Source organism: Anoplophora glabripennis, unplaced genomic scaffold (genome assembly GCF_000390285.2).
Source record: "Anoplophora glabripennis isolate ALB-LARVAE unplaced genomic scaffold, Agla_2.0 scaffold18, whole genome shotgun sequence".
Classification (NCBI taxonomy): domain Eukaryota; kingdom Metazoa; phylum Arthropoda; class Insecta; order Coleoptera; family Cerambycidae; genus Anoplophora; species Anoplophora glabripennis.
Window position 1 is genome coordinate 1,138,573 of NW_019416221.1, and position 26,682 is coordinate 1,165,254.

Below are 26,682 nucleotides of genomic sequence, written 5' to 3' on the forward strand. Positions count from 1 at the left end.
AGAAATCCTGAGATCCCAAAATTTAAAACCTACAACACATCCATCAAGATCGTTCATCGCATTGTTCGATGCGATTCAACCAAACTGAAATAAGAGACAAACTAAACAAATACAACATATATTTTCTCATTTATACATATATAACAATTGTGTGTAAACCAATATAAATTATAAACTATATATTTTCCTAACATATAATCGCCATTATTATAACGTTGTGCTTTTAAACTTACAACCTTCTAATCTAACATACAGTATTTAGTACCAGTTTGTAATTTGAATATTCCTGAATATTTCGGATATGATACGGTGTATCTGAGAAATCCCCAGACTTCTGGATGTATTGAGTTTTGTTTGTGAAAAATAAAACTTTTTCACGTACGTTATACGTTAACAGCATTATAAAATATCGTGTAAAAGAACATATTAAAAATTTATTTAGGAACGCTCGTGTTTATTCATCTAGAACACATGTCCTAATTAAAGCTTCTGTTACCGAGTAAGGATCACAGTTAGACGAGGGTCTTCTGTCCTCCAGGTATCCCTTCTTGTTCTCGGCACAATCCCTGGGGATACGGATGCTCGCTCCGCGGTTAGCGACTCCTGAAATAAAAAAACATAAGTCCGGTGTCGTGCAGGATGCTTAGTAAAATAGTACTCTTTAAAATTTAGATAAGATCGATATGTTTATATTGAAATAAGATAAAGAAATCTCTGATCATTGTCTGGCAGATAATGAATAGTTTGCTAGAATTACGGCTAATCGACAAATTTTATTATGAATAAAAGCAATAGTTTTTTATCACTGTCATCGACCAAGTTTTATACACAATTCGGGAAATTGCAAAGATATTTTTAAAATAGAAAAATCGGCACACGTTTGATAACGAAAAATCTATGAGTAATTTATTTATAAATAAAATCTAATTTTGGAATCTGACGTAATTAAATTAAATCTTACCTGCACTAAAGTCATGAATAGACGAAGTTTCATGCCTTCCGGTGAGACGGCGTTCGTTGTCTTTTCCCCCACGGGGATCATAGGCCTGGATATGTCTGAGATGATTTCTGCTGAGTTTGTCGATAGCCTTTTCAATTTCCCTGAAAGTAATGCGGTTATTTAGTAATAACCTGCTCCACAAAAAAATAAAATTCAAAAAAACTCAAAAATGTGGCAATTCGTAGCTCGTACATAAAAATTGTTTAACTGTATTTAAATATACAAAGCACTAACTATACTTAAATATTTCTAGATACATATTATCGTTTAATTAACCTTAACGGAAATTTACTAATTTAGTTACATATTCAAATACTTAGATCCATTATTCAAACTGCACGCAAGGTTTTTGCAACACAGGAAGACGCTTAAATGCGATTTATATTTGCCGACAACATTATCATTTAAACAGTTTATTTGCGATAATTAACATATCCTCATTACGTGCTGCATCTGCGAACCCCTCTAATAAAACCTGTTTACGTTATTATATTCCATTGTAAAATATACAATAAATACAAGGCTGACACTTAAATATTTATAACGCTTAAATATATTTACATTTATTGGAAAATCATTACAGTTATTAAAAAAGCGATACTTACAAAATACCTCCTTCCTCCCTCATGGCTTTCGTTGAGAAGTTAGTGTGAGCACCCGCTCCGTTCCAGTCCCCTTCCATAGGCTTGGGGTCAAACGTTACAATTACGCCAAAGTCTTCCGCTACCCGATGTAGGATATACCTCGATACCCACAGCTCGTCGCTGACTGCGATGCCTTCGCAAGGCCCCACTTGGTACTCCCACTGAAGAACAAAATTACACGAACTCAAATTAAACTCAAGTAAAGCATTTCGATCGAAAAGCAACGTTTTTCCAACATTCTCCATCATCCAAGTTTTATATAATATTCGTTTTATATTCTCAAACTTAAACTACTACTAAATTACTACAAAATTTCCGTTTTACATAAATATTTTTGGAAAATTCATATTATTTGCTTGGAAACAAATTATTTTCTTACATATTCAAGAAATATATTGTACTCAAATAAAAAGTTTATAGTTAAAACAATTTTAGAGCAATATTAAAAAACATTCCTTGGTACCTCATGGAGAGGGCTACCTCAATAAGCGTTAACTACTTTTCCGTGACACCCTCTACAAATACAAGTGCAAAAACATAACATTTAACTAACATACCTGAGCGGGCATAACTTCAGCGTTCGTGCCAGATATATTAATCCCCGCGTACAGACAGGCCCTATAGTGGGCTTCGACGATGTCCCTGGCGTACACCTTATTAGCCCCGACGCCGCAGTAGTAGGGGCCCTGAGGCCCGGGGAAACCGTGCTTAGGCCATCCTAGGGGTCTGAGGTCCATGTCAAGCAGCGTGTATTCCTGCTCGATGCCGAACCAAGGTTGGGAGTCCTTCGCCGCCTCCATGGCCTGGAAACACGTTAATCTCTTGTTGGTCTCCGTTGGTTTCTTATTGTACTTGTACGTATCGCACAGCACTAGTTTGTTGTTTCCTCTGAGGAAGGGGTCGTTGTATATGGCGACGGGGAACAGATATGTGTCCGAATTTGAGCCTTCTGCTTGGTACGTGGAGCTGCCGTCGTAGTTCCATTTGGGCAATTCTGAAAGTGGGAAACTTACTGCTAAAAAGCGTTCGAGGTACATAATTCTACAATATGCAGCTAAATGAAGGATACGGGAAAAGAAAAATTTAAGCTAGCTATTGTTACAGGAGCCGATGGAGAACTTGTATAGAAAAAAGGAAGGCATATTATTACTGTTTTGTGTTTTGTTGTAAGCTGAAGATTCTTCATAACATCTTAAAATATGATTTAATTACTTTTGTAGGAGGTCGTTTCAGGAACCGCACATAATCTTTTCCTTAAAAAATGACTTTATTCTTCCACCAAAGACCAAAAGTTACAATGAAATATACCAACACACTTCATATCGCATCTATAACTTAACCTCTAAAACTGAAACTAAGAACAACAAAATCAAAAACGCCAAAAACATCTGACCCCAAGGTTTCCTCATCTTCTTCTTCCACGAACTACATGGATTTTTAAACTTTTAAAACAGTTCTACAGTTTTACTGAATGTGCGACAAGCACATTATTGTTTTCACGTAATAATTTGCCATAAAAACAATTTAATGGCGCTTTAAAATTTTACATGCAGAACATTAAAGAAAATACCGAAATGGAAACCGAGAGTCTACATTTTGAATGTCAAAATTAACAAAACATAAAAAACATAATCTAACTATCCAACGTAAATAAACTTTAAGGGTTTTTTGGCGAGCCAAACCACATCAAACCCGGTTAGCTCGAGTTTGATTGTGTTAAAAGTTTGAGTTAACATTTGACAGAACTCGCAAAAATTCTTTTGGTTTGGATACCTAATCAACAATAAAATCGTAACCTATAATCTATGATAGTGCTCGTAGCTCAAGTTGTTTGATTATTTCTTATATACTATAATTGTTATTCCTAATCTGAAATGCACATCCATGAAATAACTTTAATGTATAGATGGTTATTAAATCAAAATGGGTTTACCTTTTCACAAATATCTATTCCCACGTAAATGTATCGTCAAAAAGGAAGTTAATAAAGATCTATACAGTACAATATAGAATATGCATATCTACGATTAAAGTTATTTGGATCCTCGATTACTATTTTTTTATTATCAATTTTAAATATTTACTTTGTATTTTTTGCAAAGTTAATCCATTATCAATTTTTTTTATTTACAACATACCTATCCAAACCTCTAAAAAAACGAAGTAGTGACTAGGTACGATGGTACGAAACAGAAAATAAATAAACAAAGATAGAAATATTAACTTAATATCCAAACCAACCCACAAGTCCGGTTTGATGGTTAGGCAAACTCTGCCAAACCGGGTTAACTACATTTCTCGCCAAAACGTCAAACCTCAACAAACTATAGTTAACCGGGTTAGCGGTTTTCTCGCCAAAAAACCCTTTTTGTTAGAATTTGTTGAATATTATAAGAAATATACAGTTACAAAAATTAAAAACTCAGAACCGATCTAATGTGTTTGCTTTATATTTCTGTTTGTTTATTTATATTAAGGTCCATGCTTTTCTCAGAGAGGTAAGTATATTGAATTGATAACTGCAGAAATATGTATAAGTCCATCAAAAAAGCACTTCTTCAATAAACGCTGAGCTGAACAGGCGTCTCTAGTTTTATTTATTAGCAATAATTTCCAACAGAGTTTATAAAAAATATGCAGTAAATAAAGTACCTATATCTATGATGATTTGTTATTAAAATAAGCAAAGAAATATTAATTTTTTCTTAATGGATAATAATTTACTAAATGGCATATTACTCACGTTTTGTGTTTATTATTATTAATGTTATAAGATGATTGCGTGATGATAGATATTTTAATATCACTAACTTATTACTGTTTATTTATAACAAAGATGACATTTACCGACAAGCATGATTGAGGTAAGCGTAATCGTATTATTATAGTAAATACTGTTTATACAAATTTGCGGTTACGTATCTACGTTGTAGGTACTGCTTTTGTGGCGTTTATTTTTATTACATAAAACAAATCCAGACGAGTTAACATATCAAAATATGAACTCGTGAATAGTTAATATACAGCTAAATATCAATTTATGTTATAGCTTTCGTCAAATTTTAATACTGTACGCCACAAATTATAAAAGAAATATACAGTGTGTTTTGAAAAATATGAGAAAAATACGATACCTTCTGGCTTGCTTGGGACGAAGTCCAAAGTGCGTGTTTTACACCGCAGATTTGCGCCTGTGCCGTCTATCCAAATGTACGTGGTCTGGCACTTTCCATCGGGGATGGGCAGTGTCAAGTAATTGTGTAATACTGTTTTATTTAAGGCCGCGTTAGGCGAGTGCTCCAGACATGGATTGGGCATGGTGGTCTGAAAACAAGAAAATCGTTTAGATTGGATTTACATGAAGCCAAATTACAGCATTTTAAATTTTAAACCAGAAAATTCAAATGACCGCATAAGGCGACGCGCATAGCAGACCGCGCATCACTTTGAGTATGTAGAGACATTAGAGTAGAGCATGGAAACACCGCGGGTTAAAAAGTGTAAAAAGAGAAAGAGCACTCTCTCTCTCTAATCGTCGAGTTTTGAGTGCGTTTTGAGTTGCCAATCACAGATTACAGGTTGCCAATACTGCATCACTAAATTCCTAACCTAAAATTAATGTTTTTTTACTAATTTAAACATGCGACCAAGTTTGTAATAAAATAAGTTAATGGTGTAGTGTTTAATACAAACTATTAATTTGCCACGTAAAAATGCCAGGCGTGAAGTCCAGTGTTGCAATTTGCGATATTTTTTATAGTGCAAACAAGAAAATTTAAAAATTTTATGTGTTTCCAAGGATAAAAAACTTAAAGACAGATAAGGATGCACATTTTGAAGATTCCGACTTCCAACGCGATCTCCAAGCAGAGCTATAAAGTTTATCATAAAGAAAAAGACTTTTAAAGGAATCAGGTAAGTGTATTATTATTATATTTAACTATAACAATAATTGTGAGAAATCGGCTGATTCGGTACCATGTTTTGCTTTACCAATTTGAATGTACTAGAAGCTAGTACAAATACATATAATCTAACATATTTGGTCACGTATGATATAGTATAATTTAGTATAATAATGGTATAATTTGTACATATAAGTAAAACGGAAAAAAAAGTTTTATTTTTAAAAAATTCTGAATACTCAGTTAATTTTCCAATATTGTCACAGCATATTGATAATGAAATCGTTGCATTATGCACATTGTCGTTATAAAATAATATATATACCTACCTAGGTATTATAAAATATAGATATACACAATTATTTTAACTGAAAATAATCTCGTATTATATTATTATGATTATATTTTATTAAATTGATTGTTACCGATTTACAGATAATGCGTTCTTAGAACCAGTTTTAACCTGTATTCAGATATTTTCATTCGTCAAACAATTCAATCATTACATCCAGAAGCGCATACAATGTTTGATTTTTAAAATAATACAAATCCAACGACAGTTAGTCAATATTCCTTGTATAGATGTACCGATATCTGGTTTTTCCAATAAAATTTTAGCTGGAACGGAACACTCCAGTACATATATGAATATAATTTGGAAAACACAATAGCCTGTTTTAAATCTATTATCGATTATTGATGATAATATTCAATTCAAGTTGATAAACTTAGCGGTTCAAAGGAATTCAAGTATATATATAAAAAAAGATAATTTAGAACAAAGAAAACTTTTGCAAACGTAAATTTAAACACGATTTGTTTAATTATGATGAAAAAATTGATATTTTTTCACAATATGACGCTGTTTAGGTCAACCCCCTGAGATAATCTTGTTCGTATATGCTCAATACGAAATTAACTCCTTGTTTTCACTTTGTTCACATCGAAATTCACAAGCCCTGGGATATATAATTCAATTAGCCATGGTAATTTAATTATCAACCTTAATTTACTGCAATTCATTTTATAAAGCAATAATTAAAAAAATAACTAGATCGTGAAACGGCTGATCCGTTACGAAATGATCAAATCCGGATTTGCATAATCACTGTTTAGATATTCGTAAAAATTCTGTCACTACAAAATGTAATGCTACATATTTTCTAAGGAAAAATATCTGGGACGTACAAAATTATTCTAATTACGGTACTCAAATTTTAATAGCTACCAACAAACCACAAGCGCATTAAAATAAAACATCAAAACATGTTATCGTATTACGTGGTATTACCATACGTAATGTCTACATTAGGATATATTAATTAAAAAATCTGGAACGAGAATAATATTGATCCAACAAAGACTGGAACATAGTGGGTTAATATTTTGAAGGAGAAAAGATTTGTTTACCTGTCAAGGTGTTAACATAATCACCAGATATAAAACTGTTACCGAATTCTTGCAATGCTGCGAACATTGTGGCGACTGGAAAATCAACCGCTGTAGCGGAAGGTTGCGAGACCAAACAAAATTATGCGCCAAAGGTAATGACAGTGGATTGCAACTATCAAAAAGAAATTTGCACTTGTAACAGATACATGAAAGCAACAAAGGTTACTGCAACAAATGCAATTCTGGTTTTCCTCAGGTTTAAAAAACGGAGGTACTAAGTTGTGGTCATATAACGTACTGTTGCGTTGGTAAAATATTTTGTATGCTTACATATAATCATTTTTCTGAAAATCAATGTTAAGGAAGATGTAGTTTTTCAAAGGGGGGTGATAGATATCACATTCGAGATATCTTATTCATATTTTAAACATCTAGATACTCATTTACGAAGTATTATTCAAGAGCGTGAGGTACATTTACTTACCAGTTTTTATGTCTGGTATTAATTACAAAATCACTAAAAATTCAACCACCAAAATGCATAAGCACACAAATGCGTGTTATCACTGCGGGACACTGTATATGTGATTTAAAACTCAAAAAGAAGATATATATTATATATTAGGTACTAATTTTCATTATGTCGATAAGATTAAATCAGTTTAAACTGGATTTCAGTTTGGTTTCGGTAAACAGTGATTACATTTAGCGACTTCGTGTAAATAAAACATAATAATGTTAATGTTCATGTCGCTTTCGCTTTGTGGGGGTTCCTAGAGGACGTTTCTACCGCGTGTTTCGAGTTTACATACAAATAGGGCCGTAATTGCAAACTAATTATTTGTTATTTTTTTAATGGATTTTGCTGTTCGTTTAAAAACGACAAAATGTATGCTTTGACTTTGTGTTATTATTATTGTTAACTATTACTGTTGGAATATGCCACATAATTCAAGGTTAGTGAGTTCTTGTAAATAGTATGTGATAATAATTCAAATTGTCTTAAAAACCTATACAAACATAATTTTTACACAGTTCTGGAATATTTTATAAAATCACCAGTTTCAATTAACGTCTTTGTGCGTCTGTGATAATCAAATTAGTTTTCGCTATAAAAATAGTACATTATGTTACGAGTGACTGAAAGAAGTCTGACGTGTAATATGCGACGTTTTGCCCAACAGTTGTAAATGGTGTTCCAAAAAGTAGCGCAGGGTTTGAATTGTGTGCCATTTTCATTTCGAAGATTGCGAAAATTTATTGCAAGTACAGAGAGTGTGTAGCTGAGACTGTTCGCAAATTACGCGAATTTTCGGTAGGAGGAATATTATATAATCACGATATTTGTCTCTAATTATTGTTCTTTCAACTCAACTTTATTTTGAAAACTGATAAATGTGGCACATTGCCACGTTTTGAAGAGAAAAGTTCGTACAAAAGCTGTAATTTGCCACTTTGTTTGCAATATTGGCTATACACAACTTGTACGATTTTTTTGTGGTCATCCGATAGAATCGAAACTAAAACGCACTATAATCTAATCACTATAATTATCTACTACGAATGCAGTTTTTCCCAGGGATTAACTGATACAGTATTTAACACATGTAAGTAAATATGGTAAGGTAAGCCTTGAGAAAATATGATGCAACTCTTGGTGCAAATAGTGCAACTAACACCGAGAACAACTTATTAAATAATACACGATTGTTGTCATTTAGAAAACAGAATATTCCCTGATAAAATAGGAGAATGTTGACTTTATCTAAAATGTGTATATCTGTTTTTTTTTAAGAGAAGCGTCTTCCCAAGAACTTTTAAAACCTATTTTAAGATTTGGTTGAATATTCTAATTGTTTATAAGTACAAAAATTCGGCCAATGTTTAAACAAGCGCCAGAGCTCTCCTAATTGACGGATTTGGATTTTTCTAAAAGCGTTTGAAAGATTGAGAGCCCTACTGTATGTGATTAAATTTTCAAGTATCTAAGGGCCTTGGTTTTTGCTGTGCAAAATTTTGAAAATTTACAATTTTTTTTTCAAAACTTGGATCAAAGTTATTATGCAAAATCTATCCAACCGATTTTGATGAAATTAGGTGTGATCATTCTACATAACATGAAGTTTTCTTGAGCCAAGTATGAAGGTCCTATACCCAATTTAAAGACCCCAAAAAAAATTCCTAAAAAGTAATGTTTTTTAACCCCATTTTTGGAGATTTTTTCGATTTTTACAATAATAATCATGATTCATTCAATTTGTAACCAGTCATATTTTGTAAAAAATTTAATTACAAACATTTTTTTCCATTTCCATTTTCGCTTAAAATCAACTCTTGAAAAGATACATAATTAAATAGGAAGAAAAATATGACATTTTTCGATTATTTTAAACATATTGTGCCGTCAAAAGTTAATCCCACGTTTTTTTTATGCGCATAAAAAAAATTTTCATTTCTAGTGTATATTTTTAAGCCAAAAAGCCAAAAATCTCCGTGGACATACGATTCACCCAAATATGGACTTTTTGAAACAGTTACCGTCTGGACTATCATTCAAAGTGATACAGATAGAAAACAGGTTTCCTTGCTTCACTCTGTACTTAGCGAACAAAGATTATACGTCGAAGGTAGTTTATATAAAGAAATTATTTCACTCTGCTGTATGAAATATCATAAACAATAAATAAATCAGCAGACATTCGCCTACGCAAATTCTGTTTGCAAAATAAAAACAAATCGGCAAAATTAGTACAGACAGACACATTACCAGAGATAGTCATATCTGTAAGTTTTGAAATACATTTTTAGTTGTATAATAAACAAAACAGGTTACGAAAAAAAAAGAAAACAAAATGTAATTTCCTAAACACATTCGCGTAACTTTAAGAGAGAAACCGTCTTGGTTATCATCCCAGTTCTGCGTGATTGGCACGTGTTTTGATTTATCGCATGAAATTTCAACCTCATGCATATGCTTAACATAATGGATCAGTTTGAGCATCCCTATTATTGTGCGGCGGCTTGTCGGCTTAAGTATGGTTAAGTAGTCAGCTCATGTAACAATTAATACAAGTGGGTAATTAGCGAAAATAAACCTAATAAGTAAATGAGGCTAGCAAATAAATACATATACAGGGTGACCAAAACGCAGTAGAACGGGTTAAATCTGTGGCAATGTTACTCCCTTAGACCATCTTATCTGCAGACGAGTCATTGAAATTACAAGGTGTACTTTATAAAGAACCAACAAAGAGCTTTGTTATATCAAATAAAAAGAAGCAAGGTTCAAGAAAAAAAATAAAATAGAATTTCTCTTACCGGGAATACCAAACTAATAATTACTCATCAATTATGGTCGGTCTACATGTTAAAAAATGTAATTCGTTTTCACGGCTATAATTATGAAACGATTAGCTATAAAAAAAATTGCTCAGATGCAAAAAGAAAAGATGCTTTTAAATTAGTAGAACACAAAACCTGCTTTTCCTAGGTTTTTTACTTGAACCTTAATTATAATTAATTACGTGGGTATTTTTTGACATAATGATCTTCAGGTAACAGCAAAGGAAACACCTTCGTGTACGGTTTTATAAATTATGGTTATTATACTTTTTTAAATAGATTCTTAGTCATCACCTCAAAATTTTGTTAACTCCTAGGGTTAGTGCAAAAACGTGGGTCTGGCATGTGTTTGAAACAGTTCCACGCAATACACTGGGCGACCTGGCCATAAATTTCAGTTGTCGACAAATTGCCTAGCAGTGCAGTGCAGCAATGCGGAATGTGGTATGATTCAGGTAATTTTAATTTATTATTAGCACCTTGTATTAATCATTCATATTACAATTGCGAAAGGGATAAATAAGAGGAATATTTTCTTTACTAATATTATTACAACATGGCATTTTGGAGGCCTTTTGAAACGGAACAAAGCGAAATTCGAAACTTTTCCTTTCATTTTCTGATAGTATTTAACCACCTAAATATGTCTTAAAAAAATTAGGTCAATAGGATTAATAATAAGTGATATATTTAATTCTGAATTTGTAAGACCCTTAAAAAGGTCAACACTGCGGGAGAACAGGTAATGACGTCACGATACCGGCCACTTCTTATTTGTGGAAGGGCGAAATGGGCGTTGACTATTAGACGCCTTCATTATAGCCATCCTTGTCTATCACATGGATTTCTATGGCTTACTTTATCGCTCTCACGTAACTTCTGATAGACCATCGGTACTTTCCTACACTGTATATTATATACCTATATTTTTAAGTGTATAAATAGAGAGTGTATAAGAGATATACATTTAAGTCTTGTTGAAATGCATTTTTCACACAACATATTTATTATAAACATAAAATGACTTGGAAATTGTTCGCTTTTCTACATTTTCTTTTGCGTTCCATTTTTGTACAAATGTACCCAACGTACTAGTCTCGGTATGGATGTATGCGACGACGTGTATGTACCAGTAGTACTTTGACTAGTATTTGAAGCAACTCAAAACCACCCTCGTTTTTCGTTGGTTACCCGTCTAGGGGGTTGTAAAATATTATTATTTAAATAAATTGCTTATAGGTCCCTCTCGCCACGTGTTTCGAATTTTTTGTGGACGGGAACGTTTAGATGAGGTAGACAATTTTTTTTCGGCATAAATTTTAAAATTCTGCTCTAAATGTTCAAATAATAATATTTACAACCCCCTAGACGGGCAACCAAAGAAAAAGGAGAGTGGTTCTTAACTGCTTGTAGGTCCCTCTCGCCGACGTATTTCGAATTTTTTGTGAACACGAACATTTAGATAGAGTAGAATTTTTTTTCCGGCATAAAGTTGAAAATTGTGCTCTAAATGTTCAAATAATAATATTTTACAATCCCCTAGACGCGCAACCAAAAAAAAACGAAGGTGGTTTTGAGTTGCATACCGTGGCTGGGGAAACCGGGATAACATCACACAAATTTTTCATTTTTCGGTAAGGAAATAAATATTTTATTCGGAGCCGATCCTGAGGTACATTTGCAGCCTGGAACTATACAATATTTGTACAATTCTCGGTTTCGACCCATTTAGACATAAAAACAATGATTAACGAAACTGCCAACCGAACAACACACCGTATGTATTAACACAGAATGGGATGAGAGCGAGCGGAGTGCTCTGCCAGTCGCCCGTACCGGTATTATGACGTCAGGCAATGGTTGCTCAACGTTTTTCCGCGCTCTGTTTTCATTAACTTATTTCACACATTTCTCGTTGAAACAAAAAATTGATTTTTGGCATACTAACTAATTAAAGGGAAAACTTTTGAAATATGCAAAAAAAAATCTACAAAATGGGCCTATTGTTTGAGGACATAAATAATTAAAATATGTTGTTGGCCAAATGAAGATATAATAGAAATTTTCTACACATTATATACGAATTATTATAATTTTTTACCTTTAGCAAAAAGTTTTTGGGGACGCCTATGAAACTCATTTATTGCTAAGCGTTTTTATACATGTTCAACTGACTTCGGAAAGAATATACCAATGTTTGAGGTTTTTTTAAGCTCAGTACATGCCCATAAGGTTTGTAAATTTTGAGATCGATCGATTGAACCGGTTTTCTTTCCTGAATAGTCATAATTTTATAAAAAAAAAATTAAAGGAGCGTGTTTTTTGCTGCTTAAACATCCCGAAAACACATTTTTTGCTTTATTTTTCTCACAATTTTGTGTTAAATACTCAAATATCGAAAATATACAAAATTTTTAAAAAGTTGAGTTTATATTACTTATACATATGTTGCATAGACGATATTTAGAATTAACTCTTATTACCAATAGTACGAACATTAAATAATTCATAAACCTTTTTGAAGAGATTCAGTACGTGAGGTTTATTTAAATATAATAGTGAGTAAAATCGCTTATCGTTTCTATTTTATTAATATTAACTACATCGTAGAACAGAAATAGGTAGGGGCGGCAGCCAAGTTGCATTTCATTAAATTTTCCAGGAAATCGAATAAAATATAAATAGGACAACGTGGCACAACTATTTATGAAAAACAACGTCATTTCATAATTTTTATTACTGGTTACCACTCTCGCGCACGTCATCAACTAGACCTTTCTAGAGCTGTCAGTTACATCCATCATTTACGTTTTAGAAGGATGAGTTTGCGTCATTTGGGTGATTATGAATACAAAAAAACGCAAGCAATTTTCTAACAGACAACTCGCAAAAAAAGATGGCTATTAGAAATAACCGAGTCAGAAATTCAAAAGAGACGATTTATTTCAATGGATAACACTTTGCTGGTCCACCATGTACGAAGTGTATCTAGTGTTTTCTGGTTTTGCGAATCTCGCGGGTAAATATACTTAGTTCTACAAATAATGTTGTTTGGATTCTACATACAAAAGCGTATATATATAAAATTAGCATACTTAGCGCGTTTTAAAAATCTTATCAGTGAATCGCTGATGCCCCCCACATATCAGACGTGACCAACTAGGATGTTGTTGAATAATCGATATTATTAGTTTCATACAAACTAATGCCAAGGTTGTATGAAATTTTCCTGCATTGTCACGTAATTAGTTCGCTTTCACTTGCGTCCTTACAAATTTTCTGGTAAATCTCCAACTGACATATTCGAAAAATGCCGGCTTTATTCTACTTATAATGTTTACAGCAACGCCAGCATGCATAATGCATACAATGCACATCCATATGACAAAATGCTATAAATATAGCTACCCGTAAAAACCCATCGTTTTTGCGATTTAAAATTGGCTAAGCTGAGCAAAGTGCAACGTAAATTTAATTTCTGAATAATTTGGATAAATATTTTGAACTTATCCACAAAATTGTAAGTTTCCAATGGTAATGTGGAACATATAATTTCCATACATACTTTTTTAATTTCGAAAGGCATCAAATGACCAAATGATTCGAACTCACTATTGACCAAAATTATTGTTGGACCCACTGAACAGAGGGTTTTCAAAAGACCCAATTTTCCAAATTTGGTGCAGACCTCTACAGAACTCCCTGCGGATCCAACGTTCAGAGTGTTTGAATGTCAACCCAGGAATCATGCAATAACCAGTGTCTGGTGCCAATGGCTCCAAATTATATGAAACCGTTAAATTTCATTTATTGTTTAGTTATCACTTGCACTGCAATAACTGCCACAATTTCAAATCCGAGTTAAATTTTTTCCAAACTATGTATGTTTAATGTGTAGTTTTTATCGTTTAACTTATATTTTTGAAAATTTTATTTTTGTGTCAGTTTTGAATAGCTACAAACATAATTATTTATGTAATGTGGTCAACTAACAATTACTTAATGCAGCATTTCGCTTGTGAAAACCCATTTTTTTATGTTTACAAAGTGGTAAATCGCAAGCTGAACAGTTCTATAAAAAAAAATCACGATTCACCTCGTCCAATCGCAAATTACGACCGACTAGGCCAGGAAAATAAGATGGGAAATAACCATATAGTGACTTTTTGTTTCGGCAAGCTGAATTTATCACTATAGATGCTAAAATATTATGTACAATAACATATTAGTTTCAACTACGGATGCACGGATTTCTATGACTTAATCGCTCTCACGTAACGGCCGATGAACCATGGGGACTTTCCGAACCTGTATAGTGATAAATTCAGCTTGCCGAAACAAAAAATCGCGTCCAACTATATATCTCCTGGCCTACGACAGAGATCGTGACTCCGAACAAAGCGCTTGGAGACGGGTCTAGATGAATCCCCAGACATCAATCAGCGGTCAAAACAAGTACCTCCGTCAAGAAACCGGCCCCGCTTTGAAGCAATTAAAATGTCAAGTCAATGCACCCGAAATCGCAGTCTTCGGCGTTTTTCCCCGTGCACTTTTGATGCATCACGCAGCTGCCTCGTGTTCGTTTAGGTTCCCAGCTGATTTCGGAGCGATCGCCTCGTCGGAAAGTTAAACTTTGCACCTACACCTCGCGTCGTCTGTTCCTGAAACATCAGGAATAAACACCCGTAACCTTCCCAGTCATTTAAATTTAGAATATAGGCTCCTTTCCGTCTCAATGGACTTTTATTCGAATAGGATAACGTTTTCTAGAAAGGAGGGTAATTATGTGACAGGAATTCGCACCTTCAATCGTCACTCTTTTAGAAAACTGTTGAAAAATTGTGCAGCGGTGAAATCCGTAGGTTATGTAAATATTTTCCTTAAAAAAATGTTGAGTATTTCCTGTTTAATATTTATGGTACGGTCACTTCTCGAAATACCGGAAGCGGTGTAGTATAGATAAAATCTACCGGAACCATAGACAAACCTCCGACAATCCACCACGCAGATCGGAAGGCGCAGAGCGAGAAAACACATTTTCACCACAGTTTTCCCGGAAATCCCTTACAAAGTAATGATTGCCGCCAAAAGCCATCAGCCGTGCCAAACGATGCTGACAGCGCAGGCGACGAAACATGGGACCGTCTCCAACAGCGCAGAAAGCCATTAATCAAATTAAGTTACAAAGGGACATTTTTCCAAAGACCCAATTTCCCGATTCTGACGCGGACATCGCTATAGGATCCCTTACGGAGCCAGCGTATTGCGCGTTTGAACGTCAACTTTGGAATCTTGCAGTACAATAATCAAATTTTGTGCTTTGTCTTATAGGTATACAAGTATCGTACTTTACCACTTTTTGTTAATTGAACAAAAATCTCGAATAAATCTGCCAATTTTTATTTCCCAAAAAATTAAACGAGCTCAGTGCTCACACCACAAACATTTGGTATGTAAATGTAAATGTCGCAGCATACTTGTATCACCCTGTTGTCAAGTTGTCCATAGGAAACTTTTTTCTTAAAATTACATTTTTTGTCAGCTGTTTAAATTTAGACTTCTAGAATCACAGACTTAGAAATATGTAGGTATACATGTAAGGTATACATGTATACATGGTATACATGGTTGATATACATGTATATATGTAAGTTCGTTTGTTGTGTGAAATGAATAGTCCTCGAGGAAACTATGAATTTACTAACATCCCGCCAATTAGAGATGGGTGCTAAATAGGAATCAACTACATAATTAAAGATGTGTGCTAAATAGAAATTACTTTAAAGGTTCAAAATGAAGAAGAAATTCTGATATTCACCGTCAAAACAAAGAGAAATTAGGACCGGATGACAGACAACTAAAACACATTTCGTTTTCTTCCCAGAAAGCTATTTGCTCTCATTTTTCAGCCACGAGCCAAGACGTTTTCTCTTTTCATTGACTTTTTCATGACCTGGTGCAATAAAGCGGGGATTTATTTTTAAAATTTGTCTGGGTTATTAACTCTTACTTAAAAATAGGTGTCATATTTTCTGTTATCCCTTTAAATTTTAAAATATATAAATCGGTATCTGTTTATTTGTGCGATCGCATGGACAAATCATATAAATTAATCTATTGTAGTATAAAATGGATTTAAGTAATAAAAATATTTGATCTTAATAAATACCTATTGCAGTTTATAAAAATGAGAAATTTGCCGCATTTCAAATATTTAAATAATTATAATTTATATAAAAAAGCAACTAGAGTGCCAAAAACAATTCCGCATGTGCACCTACACGTTGAACCTCTGCTAAAAATAAAATTAGTTTAATTATACCCTACCGCTTTAGAATATTAATCACCCATCCTTGTACTCCTTTTGTGTTATTTATTATTATTTTGTAAGCGTATTTACCATTTGATCTCCTAGAAATTGGACTGTGACCACATAAAATTAATAATTTTGCTTAAAACTGTTTTCTCGATTAAATCGTGTCAAATTTCTAGTATTTTATAGAAATTCGCGAAACTTACTAAATATCATATTTCGTTTTATTTCGAGGCTATTAGCATAATGGTTATTTCAAAACTTTAGTAAAAGTAAAGATAGTATCCTGTCGTAATGTCAGGGCCACCTCGTCAATAATAATTTGTACAAGTTATTAAGCACTGAACCTTTCTTTTTCTCTGACGCATTAACTTATCCGCATAAGAATATAATATATACGAAATTCGATAGAAAATATTCCGTTTCGTAATTTTATACTTAATTACAAGATTTAAAATAACTTTATCTAGCCGTATTTCACAAGCAGTCACCGTGGGGTAACTACGGTTCATTTGACCTACTACACAGCTGCTTTATCATGAATGTTTACGATTCGATGCGATTACAGTGAAAAGTTCTATGAGAATTTCCCCTCTACTAACGGTTCTGGAAACTAATGAAGTTCTTGCGTCATAGTTCCGAATAGACGAAATACCCAGTAATTATTTAATTTTTGTAGGGTAATTATGTTTTAAGTTGTACAAATTAAAAGCCACGTAAATTACTTTGTTTATACAATGTATTAACACGCGCCATTATTCCATGGCTAGAAATTGGCCTTAATGATTTGGGATCGAGGGGGATTATCCCTCTTTATCCTGCCTCATCTCGTGTAGGCCTGGACAGCCTTCGTAGGTGGGCCCCATCCGTCGTCTACCCCGACCGCAAATGCGGCCGGTGTAGGCGCTTTGTGGGACCTCCTTTTGTCCTGGCTGGGCCCCGCCGGCTAGGCCCCTTTCTTCTGGTGCTCTTTTTGCATGTATTAACGTATAGTGGTCCTAATGAAAACAAACGCGCTATTGTATATGCTGTTCCATGGTATTCCATGGTGTTCCATGATATTCCATGATATTCCATGTACTGTGAGAGAAATGAAGGAAAACCAATCAAAATAATTAGGCATTAATGTTGCTTCACCCGCAAAATGTAGGTTCGCCGTTTAAAAATAAGCGAAAGGCAACGATATGACGTGCTGTCGACACCTGTTGTGGTCCTATGGATTGGCTATAATTTACAATGTTTACTAAACCCGAATGCTGTATTAATATCGACGATGATGTACAGAATATTACAAACGAGTAGGACAACCCGTGATCCACAAATTTTTCCGGTGAAAAACGATGGGATTTTCCTTATGCCAATTTTCATTCTTTTTTTTCCGAAAAGTACTAGGTTCTTTTATCCTCTAAAATATTTGCTTTGTGAACATATTCTCGGTTGTACTTTCTTCGAAACACTTTCTAATTAAGTAATGGTAATGTTGTTTCAATAATCCATTTTCCTGTCGTATCGCTTTGCACGAGCACAGAATTGATTCTATAGCCACTCAATTAAATTTGTTTGTGTTCTTTGTATATTTGTGTGCTGTACACTCACAAACAAGCTAATTTATTTTCAATATACAGAAAGTAACAGCTGAAAATGGTATACGTTTTTTGTACGTGGCCAATGAAATTCATTTATTTTATCTTTGTCGATTGTAGCCATTTGAATGGCATAGTGGAAGTCGGCACGACAGACAGATGGAGCCATTGCGCTTCGCGTACTTTGGCGTTTGTCGTTGTATAGAAAAATCCCAAATATTATGTAGAATAAGAATTAAGAAAGAAGAGCGCCAGAAGAAACGGCCCTAGCCGGCGGGGCCCAGCCAGGACAGGAGGAGGCCCCACGAACCGATCCAATCCGGCCGCGTTGGCGGTCCGGAATGACGGCTCTACCTCTACGAGGTGTCCGGGCCTACAGCGATGAAGTGGGTAAAGAGCGATAATCCCGCTCGACCCCGCTCCATCCGAGGTCATTTTTCCTGCCAAGGATATTGGCGCGTAGAATAAGAATCCGAGTTTGCCTATTCCAACAAACCATTGCTAAATTCAGGGCAACAACAAAGAACGAAAAATTACCCGTTTTTCAACATAGTTTTCCCTGTAACATGAAAGTAAGCCCTAAATAAAAAAAATCATTCTTTATTTTTTGTTTATTTGATGATTTTCTATAAAGTTACAACTGCAAATAAAAAAAGTTGAATTTTGCATTAACAATGGGCGAAATATAGTAGAAAATCATATGTATATTTGGAGCAATTTTTAAAATAAGTAAATATTTATAAATATTGATGAAACTTTGTGAAGAAATAGTAAAAACATGTCAATTCTATCATAAAAATTAAGAAAAAGATTGATAGGATTGTTAATTGAGAAAATTTCAAAAAGTTTATCGCGTACCGTGGGTTTAAATTAAGGTTTAGAAAGGGCACACAATTTTTTAGAGATACTTGTTGTCATAATAAACAATGATCAATACTAAAAATACCTATTTTCACACTTTTATAACCATTCATTTTTCGTTCTTTGTGCATGTTTGTTGTTCCCCTGAATTTAGCAATGGTTTTTTAGAATAGGCAAACTCGGATTCTTATTCTACATAATATTTGGGATTTTTCTGTACAACAAAATAGATGACTTCAAATACAAACGCTTCGAATGCTCTACTTTATCACATATCTAACTTTATTATTTATGTGTTCCTAGTTTTGCGTTCTTTATATTAATTAAACCTTAACTCAATTCGAAAGTAAGGAAAAATCTGTTAAAACTTCCAAAATCATAACATGCATCCTCTCTTGCATGTTATTAATTACTGAACTTTTTTGCGAATTCCTTTTCAGAATATTGTGTTTTCTTTGATTTAGTCCGGCGTAAAATTTTGATGCAATCGGATTATTCTAGAACTTCGAATGTAATATCATATATAGGTCACGTGGAAGCTCAGTCGAGCTAATTTTAATTTCAAGATCAACGACCCATATGCAGGTTCGTTGTATTTGTAAACAACTGTTTATTCTCCTTCTGAAATGCAAAATTAATACAAGTACAATCACATATTTGTATTGGATACGCTTTGGGTTTCTCAATATTTGTATCGGAGACGCTTTGAATAATAATAATTGGTATTTAAAATCGATAATTCATCTGATGCTTTTGGAAAAATGGCATTTGCATTAACAGTAAAATCCATTTTAGAATCAATGAAAAACTGTATCAGTTCAATCGATGCGACCAAAGACAAAGCATGTTTTCCGACAGGTTAGGATTGGCAAGGCTAATAGGTACGAGTTCGTCAAGGTTTTTCCCCATAATAGTGCGTTACCTTAACAGTTTAACCAACTTCAGGCCTCGATGAAAACCCATTGTAAGACTTTTAAACATTTTTCTATAACAATTCTAGCTCAATACGTATCACCCCTTTCCTTATACACTCAGAACAATAATATAACAATTACACTTAATGATAACCTAATAAAATGTGATAAATCGCTATTATTAAACTCAATACCTTATCTTCGGGATAAAGTAATTGAACTCTGATTTACACTATATACGACACGTGGGACTATGCATTTTTCGAAGAATCACGCCATTTATCACGTCTGGAAAGTGTGTCAGTGTGTGTTGGTATCGCAAAAAGTTGTATCGAACGTGGCGTAAAAAAACAAGCTAATTGTAAAACCATGAAAAAATATACGCAAAAAAGAGGTTCACCTACTAAATAAAATAAAAGTAATTAAAGAGAATTATATTGGGTACAAATTAACAGTTAACTATTAACCTGATTTTGAATGTTTTGTGCGGGTCTGGCTGATTATAACAAATAGGTTCTTGAAAAAAAAAAAAAATGGCAACAATCGAACTTTCGTATTGTACAACTAAATATTTCACTACAGGTATCGAATTTTCAAGACTTGGAGCGCTTGAAACTATTTTTCAATAAACATATTTACTTTGATTACGACAGATAACTGATAGAAACCAGACAATTGGTTTTTCTATCGGTCAAAAACCTCCTGAGAATAATGTTGAAAATTTACGACAAAAAAATATATTTTATTTATTTTATTTATTTATTTATTCCAACAGGAAACTATTTCCGGTTAAAATACACTAGTACTGTACAATAACATATTAGTTTCCACAGTCATGAAAATGGGGGGAAGATTGTTTGCAGGGTGGTTAATTGTATAATTTTTACGTAAATTTACGTTTTTCGCTTATAACTTTCCACGAGAAAACAGTAAGGTACTTTTTTCCGTCTTCAAAAGACCTACAAAACTAGCCCTCGAGCGTCAAAAAATATTGATTAGATCAAAAGTTATAAACAAAAGAAGTTTATTTATAACTTTTGAATTAATCATTTATAAACTGCTTTATCATAACCAGAACGTTTTGGCATTGCATCCTCTCATTTCTTATCACTGTCTAATAACTCACACGAAATCTGGAATCGGTAAGTCGAATAGTTTACAAGTTATGGCCTTATAAACAAATTAACTAATTATTAGTCTGGACAATCCCGAGGATCTTCCACAATCGCATTGATTTTGTTCATGGTAGATTTCATAATAATACATTGAAATCAATCATTTTTTTAATTTCAAATTTGCAACCTGGAAATTTTTTATATTTTTTAGCCTTAGTTGCAAAATGAAATATTTGACGTACGAGCTTGGTATAGTTATATATTATTACATATTCGGAAAGCTTATGAAAAAAGCTCAAGTTAAAAAAAATCGTCAAGATTCGTTGAAAAACAACGGAGTTACAGACTGTCAAAGTTGACGGCCTATTGTTAAACACATCAGAGTATATCTACGGACCGTCTTTTAAATGATGGCACAGGTGGTATGCTGTTAGTATTTTAGTCACACAATAAACATATATTGACTGGCCTACAAAGGCCATTTGAAATGTGCCATCCAGAACTGCTTTACGAAATGGAAATACTGCTGGGAAGCAGGTGAATAGGGGAGTACTTTGGACACCAGACCAATAATATATAAAATTATTAATAAGGTTTAAAAAAATCGAGTTCGGTTTTTTTTAACGTACCTCGTAGAGATGACGAAGTTCTACTTCGCTGCGATGTTTTTTTGTCAGTAAGTTAAGTTAAAGCTTCATTGACGATTTCGACATTTTTCGAAAGTCCGGCAATTAAGAGAAATCTTAATTTCAAGCCCTAATAACTGAAAACGAACGCAAACGTGTAAAATTTTTGTGAAACACGAGAAACGTGCAGTCTAATAACATTAGCCTTAAAATTGACATTTCAGAAATTATCTCCGTAATCCATCAAACAAATCACTACCAGATTTAAGGTAATACCCGTTAAACCGAATATTAGAGTTTTATGTTGTTTTTATTGTTTCTATATTTCCATAAAGATAGGATGTCGTATCACAAACTATTTATATTATCATTATTTACATACCTTCTCTTTCGGCATTGATAACGGATAGGTATGGAAATGCAGGGAATTAATATACACACGATAATCGACTTCATTAAAGGAAATACAGTTATTTGAATTAACCGACCTACCAAGTCTTCTAATATCAGTTAGGCATGCAAGAATCTTAAAACAACGTGCACAATCTGAAATTTAAATGTTAAAATCATTAGAATATACACGGTACAAAATTTGTTTTTGACCACTTGTCATATTTATAGATTTGTTGATATCTTTTCCGCATCAACAAATTTGACAATCTCTGTATTATTAAGATGTTTATTGTTTGTTCGCCAATACAAACATTTTTAGATTCGTGACATCGTGACACTACACGAAAACTAAGAAATATGACAATTATTATTATAGTACCACTCCTGATAAATCATAGCACGCGTGCAGTTTTTTTCCGAACCTTTTTTATGCCAGGTTTCGCTTGGATCCAGTTCAAAACTAATTTTCCTTTGTGATGATTCCGGATTAACACGAAATTCTGCCAAAACATTAGGTATCAATTCCCATTGTAATTTCATTAAAGGTTAACCTAAACGATTGCTTAAAATTGAAATCTGTTTTCACTCCTTGACAGCTTAATTTTTTCATGAAAAGGTCAAATTATTCATTTGTTACGTCACGGTATTTTGATTTTGAAAATAAATTGTAATTTTTTACTTTGGAGAGATGTATAACCTTATAGACAAGATACGCCTGTAAGAAAATCATAGTACCTATTAAATTATACAGATCTAGTAGGCGTAACAAATATTAAAAATAATGGAATTTATTTAACGTAACTGATGTGTCAAATTTATTTCAAGATCTTCAAATAACATGAAACGTATTATAAAAATGACCACCCTACATATAGAGTCGTCTAAATGAACGTTTTTCTTCAAATTTGAAAAACCCGGTCACGTGATTTTTAGATAAAATTTATTGAATAAAATGAGAAAAATAATTAATAATACTATTCGTTTAGAATAATAGGTATAGTGGTATATAGGGTGTTCTAAAAAACACTGACATAAATTCAGGGCCTGATAGAATTTCAAAAATATATTACTATTTATTCCTATGAACCATGGGCGTATCTTCTTCCGTTTTCTAGATACAGGGCGTCGAAAATAATTTTTTAGAATCTAGTTTCGGTCCTTTTTTCCACAAAATTCGACCCAATGAATTGAAATTTTGTTATGTGGGGTTTCTGGGGATGCTAAATGCTCTGGTATGCAGAGAGTGGCTTCATAATAATTTTCCTGAGCGTTGGATTGGTCGAGGTGCAGATGCTCCAATTCACTGGCCTCCAAGGTCAGCAGACCTTAATCCCCTGAATTTATCAGTGTTTTTCAGAACACCCTGTATATAGCAAGGAAATCTAAAAATATTACTTTAAAAATAAACCAATACCCACAGTTAAACATAAAAACACGTTCAAATTTATTACTGGCACCCGTCTACATATGTTTCTGATAAGAACAAAAAAATTTCCTGGAGTCAAAGCCCGAATAAAAGGTACTTACCAATAGATATATAAAAATTGAAATACGTAGATTAAAACTTTAGAGGTAAATGAATCAATTTGAAGCTGACACATGTTTAAATAAAAATAATAAATTGGGAATCAAATTACATAATACGAAAATACTAAGATACACTAAAAGAATAAAATGGTATCTGATTATAAATCATTATTACAAGTTTTATATCTACGAAGTGGGTAAAAATTATGACGAATTATGCTTAGACGAGGTTGGAATAGCACGTTGTATCACACAATGTACTCATGAACCATTTTAAAAAGTTACAAGTGGGTAAAGGTGAAGGCCTAGAACTATTAGATAATAAGTTAAAAAAGTATTTATTAAGCATAATAATCTGATCATATCATAAATCACAATTAGATTTAAGTATCTGCATTATTTAATACCAAACGTTCCAAGATGATTTTATTGCTTTGAGATACGTAAAGCTGATGTATATCCCCTATTGAAAAATTGATTTTTATTTCTAGAAACGTACAGAACAATTACCAAGTCTTACTCATTCGCTGGTGATTTGTTAAATTTGAAAATAAAAACCCAAAACGGGTTCTTCAAAATTATAATGTGGAGTTAGAATGTCCTTAGTATCTTAAAAAGTACCATTCAAAACATGGTACAAAAATATTTGGTAAGATCCACACCAGATTTCTTTATCTCATTGTCAAATGAATCACTACAAGATCGGAAATGAATGAAACCTTAAAAGTAGGCAATGGAAATTACCAGTAACATAAAATAATTACCACCAAACGGTTAACAATGCGAAATATTAACACCTTGTCCTTGTAGATATGTAAGCCACACCAACAACAATATTGACACAAATTGTCTTTCAATCTCATCTCAATAACATTGTAACAAATAAAAAATTCATATATTGGACAGTAAAAAGATACTTAGAGAGAATAAATGATGTTTGTTGCGATATTTCTTTGACATTTCCCGAGATCTCCTTAAATTTCTCTAGTTTTACCCAGTGGTGTAATACAGGTAAATGATACGGTTTTATTTCAAATAATGGGAATAATTTTTTGAGCAAAGGGTATTTTATTGCGCGTTAAAGCGTTCTCTACAATGAAAATTAAAATATGTAACTGATAAAAAAAATTAAAAATAGATGTGGCTAAGAGCATGTTTTAAAATTGTCTACTCTGACTTCATTTGACAAAGGTCAACACAGTTAATACAATTTTTTCATAGATGTCCGACCACACAAAAGCTGAGGGGCACTTTTATCGCAGCAATGAATTTAATTTAAAAAAAAATGGGAAGCCGTTCTTAAGAATCACAATTTTCCATTCATAAAGCAACACAATAAGTAATAGTATTGTTTCATACGTTTAAGTAGATAAGAGTTAGGTTAAACAAACAAATATAGGACGGCCATTATCTTTCTTTGTACTACAAATTCATAAAATTAATTGCCTGTTGATTTTAAACTAGATTTTGTATGTCGTTCATTGTTTGTGATATTTGAGGATATTGCCAAAGAAATCTGCCAAAAGTATTAAAACCTGTTAACATAAATTGGCTGGAATGCAAATCGGAATATTACCTTCACATATGCCCTTTCAAGCTAACATTTGAATTTCAAATTTTTATACCTTTATAAATAATATGAACAGAAGGTGCGTTTTCACTACAGGAAAATTGCGGGTAACCATAAACATTTTTATTGCAATATAGATATCTATAAAATATAAGATAATGTTGTTGATAATGTTATTGTAATTTAGATCACTATATAAAGAAATGTAATAAAATAATATACTTTTAGTATTTGATATTTAATTTCGATAAAAATGTATCTAGATAAGTTCTAGGGCGCACAGAAAAATAAAAAAATATAGTAGTAAAGAAAACGAAGGGAGCTTTGCGTGGAAACTCAAAACAAGGGCGAAATGACTAAAACAGTACGAGGCGTCTGATCAATCAATGAACTTCGGCAAAGCAACCCGTCTCCTGACACAAACCGCAAAAATAGGGCTCAACTCACCTTCTAATCAGCTGATCTGAGGACGACTCTAGTGTTCAAAAATAAACTCGGTAGCCATACGAACACACCGAACGTAGTAGATAAAACACTGATGAAATCGGACTTGTCCGTTTCACTTCTTTATGCGGTGTTCCCCTCCTTTTGTGGGTGACACATGCGCAGGGAGGTTGTTTTTATTTAAACCGTAAACATATTATGACTGATAATGTTCCCTGTAATATGATGATTGCCTATTTGGACACCCTCCTTAACCCTTCAAATCACCCGTTATTATCCCATTGATCTAAATATACTTATAGGTCGTTACCGTAGAAGACGACGTTGTCTTTGGATTTCGAGGGGTTAATTTCATTGGAAATTCATCCCCTGCTGAGGGAACAGCAATGCCTCTAGGGGATGGTGTTGATATGCGCGATCTGTCAAATAGGGACAAAAGTTTCTGAAGGGGCAAATTCACAACAGTCAAAAGCTATCGTATTTCACTCGAAACGATGGATTTTTAACCTTGTGTAAGTCTTATATCGCAATGCACATGCGACTGTCTGTTCTGGACTTATGGATTGTTCTAGGAACAAATCAACAAGATTCTAAAGTTCTTCGTCTTTTAGGAATACATTATTTCCTTTTTGAAAATTCCAACACTTACCGTTCTTGTCGAACACACATTGACAACGGGGAGAGGTGCGTCTAAAAACAAGACCTGGTACAAGTAACAGCTCTCACTTGTTTCACTTTCTTTGTACTTTCGTTTTTAATTAAGCGCCTCCGTCATTTCTTTTGATCCTATGCAGCCTACTTTGCACTTTTTTTCCATCGCACATTAAATATATTAATTGGAGATATGTCAAGAGAGCACAATACTCTACTATGTCCCGAAAAACTATCACCCTGTATATATCAGATAAAGTATTTCACCTTGAATAGTGACTACACTATTAAATATTATTTTACAGGAAGTTAGGCGTATTACATATAACGATAATGGTATCTACGTTTACATGGAATTTATTACAACTAATAATTACAATCGCTTTATCTTCTATTCTGCGA

General features: G+C 33.2%; 1 protein-coding gene across 2 annotated transcripts; it reads right to left on the reverse strand.

Moving 5' to 3' along the window:
• Window positions 1–102: 102 nt before the first annotated feature.
• Window positions 103–25,736, reverse strand: LOC108908298 (glutamine synthetase 2 cytoplasmic). 2 transcript variants are annotated; one of them, XM_018712315.1, is made up of 6 exons: window positions 25,633–25,736; window positions 4,779–4,968; window positions 2,202–2,638; window positions 1,606–1,805; window positions 962–1,101; window positions 103–603 (listed from the first exon to the last, which is right to left on the reverse strand). In XM_018712315.1, the coding sequence occupies exons 2-6, from the start codon at window positions 4,960–4,962 to the stop codon at window positions 455–457; spliced, it is 1,110 nt and encodes a 369-aa protein (XP_018567831.1). In that variant the 5' UTR covers window positions 4,963–4,968; window positions 25,633–25,736; the 3' UTR covers window positions 103–454. The 2 variants fall into 2 exon arrangements, with proteins under 2 accessions (XP_018567831.1, XP_018567832.1); XM_018712316.1 differs by lacking the exon at window positions 25,633–25,736 and adding an exon at window positions 7,426–7,523.
• Between the last annotated feature and the right edge of the window lie 946 nt (window positions 25,737–26,682).

Bases quoted from the DNA above. Each gene is read 5' to 3' on its own strand.
- LOC108908298 (XM_018712315.1), bottom strand. From the start codon at position 4,962: ATGCCCAATCCATGTCTGGAGCACTCGCCTAACGCGGCCTTAAATAAA. The intron at 2,639-4,778 runs GTATCGTATTTT...TCCCACTTTCAG, and splicing joins CGTCCCAAGCAAGCCAGAAG to AATTGCCCAAATGGAACTAC. The intron at 1,102-1,605 runs GTAAGTATCGCT...CATTACTTTCAG, and splicing joins AGGGAGGAAGGAGGTATTTT to GGAAATTGAAAAGGCTATCG.